The following is a 6,193-nucleotide window of genomic DNA, read 5'->3' as shown; positions in this document are numbered from 1 at the left end:
GGACTTGTGTCGCTAAAGTTTTGTCGGAACGAAGTTACGGAAAGTTAATTGACAAACGGAGACGTAACAATATTATTTTCATTACAGTGCAACTGCATTGTTTTATTAGTGCTTTTTCTGACTACAATGGAATACTATTATAACTACGTTGTTTATAAAATATGTTGTGTTTACTTGCCTTTCAGCCCATGTTAGTAAAACTGTAAGTAATTAAATAAAATTACTTACTTGTATTTAATTACAATTAATTTAATACAAGTAATTAATTACTTGTAAAACTGCAAGTAATTAAATAATTTCTCGTTACTTAAATCATATGAATTTTTATCTATGAAAAATCATCTATTGAAGTCCACTAGAATTTATTTAAACTCATTAACTCCACGTGCTTTCGATGTTATTAGCAAGCCTGGAATATTGAGATACAGGTAGATAATTTAGAAAAAACCTACTTTCATTAAGATTTTCTTTTAAAGACGTCCATTAGGAATTATTAAGATTGTTATTCGAACCAATTAGTTTTCAACAGAATTCTTCGAGGAACCTGATCAGATTTTAAATGGTTCCAAATATCCTTCATTCTTACCGAAATTTAATTAATTTAATTTTTTAACGGATTTCTGTTGGAGTCAGTTAGCCTCTGGTTGGATTCTTTCAAGAATCTAAGACGGTTGCTGTTGAATAAAATTAGTCTTCCATTGGGTTCATATAGAAACAAATGGGAAATGGGTCAAATTTCCTATTGAATTTTCTATTTGGTTTCCAACCTTAAACCTATTGGTTTCTATTTATTTGCCAGTTTTCAACGTTTAAACCATAACTTTCAAAGTATTATATTGCATGCATAAATAACATTTCAGAGAATTTTTTTTGCACCTTCCTATCCACACCTTCATAGTTTCCTACACTTGGTTACTTTTCCTGGCTGAAAAGAATCCTGGTTTAGAAGAAATCATTTAACTACTAAAATTTCATCATATATTAAAGCTCGAGACGTTAATATTCCAAAATTTTATCATGTGTTTTATTTTGTGAGATCCCATCCTTGCTTTAATTTCGATAGATATATGTTACAAAACCCCATGTTTTAACTTCGATATATACATGTTCCAAAATACATAGCTTGTGTTAAGGCTGCTAAGTTTACGTTAAAAAAAAACCATTCTATGTTCTAACTCGAGCCATTGCTGTTACAAGATTCCATTCCATGATTATGCTGGAGCCACTGATGTTCTATGATTACATTCCATGTTGAAAACCAGCAAAATAAAGGTTCCAAATTTACATCCCATATTTTAAGTTCTAGCATTGCTTTTCTATAATTACATCACATTTTAGAAGTGTTATATTTCAAGATTCCATCCCATGTTTTATGCTTGAGTTGTATAAAGCTCGCGATGCTAATGTTTACGGCTTCTATCTTTTATTTTTAGCTCCAGACATATATGTTTTAAGATTACATCCTTTACCTAAAGCTCAAGAATTTAATATTTCGATATACCATCTCTTTTGTTTTTAGGTTTGAACTATTAATATTCTAGTATTGTATTCCATGTTTTATGTTCAAGACAATGATATTCTAAAATTACATCTTATGTTTGTGGCTTGAAATAGTAATTTCTAAGAAGATTACATCTCACATTTTATGATCGAATCATTGATGTTCTAAGATCCCATCCCATTTTTTAAGCTCGAGACATTCATATTGAAGTGTTACATCTCAATTTTATGCTTAGTCATTGCGAATAAGACTGTCCAATCGTTCCTTTTTTTTTAGGTAAGCAAAGTTTCATAGTTAAGTCACAAATTTTAAGAATATTTAAAACGTTGTATCCACAAGTTCAACTACGAATGATATTTAAATTACCTTGCAAAATACAAAATCTATTCAGATCTAAAGACTTATTACCTACTCCTATGCGTTCCAGGATCATATATAAAAACACATGTGATGGCTGTAATGCCACTTATGTTGGCAAAACTATGCGCCCATTACACCTGGTATCAAGCAGAAGTGGTAAAAAACTATCAAATATACCAGACTCCACTAATCCAGTCTGGATTATGAATTTCAAAGTAATCTTATCTGGATCACCCAATACTGATCTTTTAATTATAGAAAGTTTATCTATTATAAATGAACTCCCAACTTTAAATAATAACACAACTTCACTGGAGTTAAGTCTTTTTTGAATAACTTGTATAATATTGTTACACTTGTTACATTATCTTAATCTTTATTGTTTGTCTTTTAATTTACTTCATGTTTTTATTGATTACTTTTTATAAAATATTTAAACTTTATAAATTTTTGTACCTAGTAATTTACTCTGTTCAATACAGTTCGCTGAAAATGGAATATGCACATCCCGAAACGTTCAAGAATTAAATGTTTGTTACAGTACACACACGTGTCAAATATTCGTTGTTGCTGCCGTCGTTTTACTGTTCATCATCAGACTACAAAAATTTTAAAATATCATAAATGTAATCTTTAAGGAAATTTTAAACTATCTTAACTTCTTCTAAAATTGTAAACTTGTTCTATTTGACATTTGTTTTTGTTTTTATTAAGAGAACGTCTGGTATTTTTATCATTCTATAATTTTAAGTTGATAGTACTTTTTCAGCAACGTTTTGGAACATACTATAAAGCTTATGTATGTTTTATATAATCCATCTTAGAATTGTATAATATTTGGTCATTAACTAATATAATAACTATTCTACCACGTAGATGGATATAAACTACAACACACATGTAAATATATGTAACTGAAGCTCAGTAGTTTATACGCATGGCACTACTTTTCATAAAGAAATAAAACATATCGATATTCCTACCTTAGTATTAAACGTATCTTAGTAATGTCCCCCATAGTACTGGCAAAATGTATCTCGCTTATTTGCTCAAATTCTTCATAATAAGGGTTTCTTACCTGATAGCCATCATAAGTCCAAGATCCAAACTTCATCTGGCACTCCTGGCGATCAAACGGAAAGTATTGCACATCTATTAAACAGGAACTTTTATAGATGGCCGGTGGATTCCAGACAACCTTCCCATCATCATGGATGATCGCTTTTGTCATGATAGTTACCTCGTAATTTCCATCAGCACTAAAACATGAAATAATTATAACAAAATAAAAGATCGTTCGTTAGTAAAATTAACACTAGAAGCGCCAGGGTGCCACTCGTACCTAGAACTGCTATACTGCCGTCATTTTGACTGTTACATATTACAACATCAATATTAAAATGAAAAACTAATTATTGGATGCAACTGTAATCAAAAATAATTACTGCCGAAACACCGTATTAAAATGAACAATTATATGAAAAAAATTAAGTAATTTAAATACTACAGTAAAATAAACATATCAAAAGAAACAAGTTAGTATAAACAGCTATATGTATATACGAAACGTTAAATACAAACTAGTAGGTAAATCATTCTAAACAGTATATGTTCGTAAAAAAACTGTGAAGAAAATTACGTGACCCCCATTATAAACTAGCTTAAGTGGCACAATCCATGCAGATGAAACACTTTTCAACTTTCGCTGTGAGTTTACCACACACAAGTCTTTCATAAAGGGCACATTTATCTGAAGTACTGTTTGCATTGTATTTAGCTACCTGGCATTGTTTTCTTTAACGTGTTCCACTGGATAAAGTACTAGATTCAAGCTGAGATGCTTGGTGCTTTGCAGTGTTTTTAAACATGTGTTTTTGTCTTAACTCTGAGGCTAACTTCAAGATGAAATCTCTCAAACTTATATTTTCTCCAATGTATTCCTTGTACAAAACAAAGAAATTGATGAGAAGTAGCTTTTACTGACTTGTTATCTGGTCTGCAACGTCTACTCCGTACTTTGTAAAATATGGTAACTGTCCACCGATGAGAAGTAGCTTTTACTGACTTGTTATCTGGTCTGCAACGTCTACTCCGTACTTTGTAAAATATAGTAACTGTCCACCAATGAGAAGTAGCTTTTACTGACTTGTTATCTGGTCTGCAACGTCTACTCCGTACTTTGGTTCTAGAAAAGCACAGTCTCCGTTTTTTTGTGTTTTTTTTCAGTAGTGTCAATGCCATCTGACATGCGAAGACAGCTGAGAATGCAAAAATTCTTCTTTAATTTGCACTTGTAAACAGCCAATGTCGCAAAGTCACTGTGTTTCACAATTGTACTGGTGCACAGCTCTGGTTGTAAGTTTAGCACAGATGATGGAAGCTCTCTTCTTGATTTGTTCACTATTCCAAACTAGGCTGTTTTTCTTCTGCAACTCTTTTGACAATTCAAGTGAAGGAAAAAATTATCTACAGTCATATTCCTCCCTTTTCCTAAGTATGATGCTATCAACCTGAGTTTGCCAGTATCTGACCAGCTGGGCAAGTTTCATCTTTGTCCAATTAGAGGAAACCATTCAGAATCTATTTTGGGCAACTTCAACTGACAACCAAAACTTTATTCCAAACATGTCCGGTTTATTTGTCATCTATTGTGTCAGCAACACCATTCTTTTGTGCTCATACACAGTAATGTTCTCTGCTAGTTTGTAGCAGACAATGCTGTTTTCAGTGAAGTTATTCCAAATTTCTGATGTCAGGGCAAATATTGGTTTGAAATCGGTCACTTTTCGTTGCTCTCAAATCAAAACGCAAAAAATCTCAATATTTCTCGAAATTTATTCCTTGGCAATATCTCCGTAAAAAAATAAATAAAAAAAATTCCCTATTGCGCAGACCAAAATATCTCCAGGTAAATGCTTTAACCACCATAGGCCTCACGAACATATAGCAGAGCAATAAACGCTTGTAATTTCTCTAGAGATATTTCCCGGGAATCATCGTTTTACACTCTATTTGATGTGGTGTAGCATTCGCATATCAATCAATTAGTGAAAAGCACTTAGAGGGCTATTAATGTCACGTTTTTCGTGCTGTGTGGGACATGGAGTTTCTGTCCAAACATTTTTTGCAGCTCGTCTCCCTGCAGCCTCAATATCTGGATTTATAATTTCCCAAGTTTTTCCTTCCCAATCTCTTGAATGCCAGCTCGCGCTGGTGATGCAGCTGGAGTCGTTGTGGTTGGTACTATACCGGCCAAAGTGGCTGGCACAGCTGGAACACCTGAAGGATATGACAAAAGTAAAGCAGCTGGCACTGCAGAGAATTGTCTAGGACTGCTGCTTCTGCTACGACCTCTTCTGCATCTGGAGAGCTGTTTTGATAGTAGTGGCACTCATCGCTTTCATGATCACTCACATTCCCCACATCAGTATTATTTTTTGACAAAATTGTGAGCATATCTATTAGTTAATGAGTGGACATTCATCTTCTTTGAACCATTTAATAAGTTTTTGAGCTTCTACCAGTTTCTCTGGTACTATACATACTCAAATCAACAAACAAGCAGACACCACTTCTCACGAGAATTGATAGTATTATAAGTAGGCTATGTTACGACATACTCAAATTGACAGACAAACAGACACCACTTCTCACGAGAATTGATAGTATTATAAGTAGGTTATGTTATGACATACTCAAATTGACCGACAAGCAGACACCACTTCTTACGGGAATTGATAGGATTATAGTTAGACTGCGTTAAAATTAATCCATATCAGCCGACAAACAGATATCTGATCTTTCAGACTTCAAGGATCAAAATAGAATCAAATGCTAATGTAATCAAAGAGCAGGAAGCTCAGTAGGAGATACAAATAACAACAGGCTGAAACTGCAGGCTACTTGCAATACAAAGAAAAAACGAATTGTATGTTGTTATAAATAAAAGCATGTCATGCAAACGGTAGTCAAATTGACAGGTTTTTGGTGGTTCTAGATAGAAGTGATTAAAGCTTTTTTTAATTTTATGTCTGCGACCCTGCTCGTTAGAGTAAAACAGAGATTTAGGAAAAGTCATGAATGAACAGCAGCGAATCTTTCATATACGCAAATTTTAAAAGTAACAATCGACAGCACTGGTGTTAAACATTAATTAACTGTCATGGATAAGCACTTGTATTCACTAATGTAACCATCATGGAGAAACGTTGTTTGTAGACAGCAGTAACTTGTTTGTTTGTAAGTAACAATCGTGGACAAGCGATGCTAGTAGCCGGAGTAAATTGTTTGTTTGTAAGTAACAATCGTGGACAAGCGATGCTAGTAGCCGGA

At 33.3% G+C, this 6,193-nt stretch overlaps 1 protein-coding gene across 1 annotated transcript in view; it reads right to left on the bottom strand.

Annotated features, from left to right (window-relative positions):
* The window catches only part of LOC106471700 (acetylcholine receptor subunit alpha-like 1), an 8,889-nt gene extending 5,773 nt beyond the window's left edge, over positions 1-3,116 (bottom strand). The window contains exon 1 of the mRNA XM_013932318.2: positions 2,940-3,116. Coding sequence (XP_013787772.1) covers positions 2,940-3,092 — 153 coding nt within the window. The 5' untranslated portion in view covers positions 3,093-3,116. The remainder of the gene's footprint in view (positions 1-2,939) is intronic.
* Between the last annotated feature and the right edge of the window lie 3,077 nt (positions 3,117-6,193).

Source organism: Limulus polyphemus, unplaced genomic scaffold (assembly GCF_000517525.1).
Source record: "Limulus polyphemus unplaced genomic scaffold, Limulus_polyphemus-2.1.2 Scaffold4800, whole genome shotgun sequence".
Lineage (NCBI taxonomy): Eukaryota > Metazoa > Arthropoda > Merostomata > Xiphosura > Limulidae > Limulus > Limulus polyphemus.
Note: the sequence above shows the minus strand (reverse complement) of the source record. Positions and strands in the feature narration are given on the sequence as shown.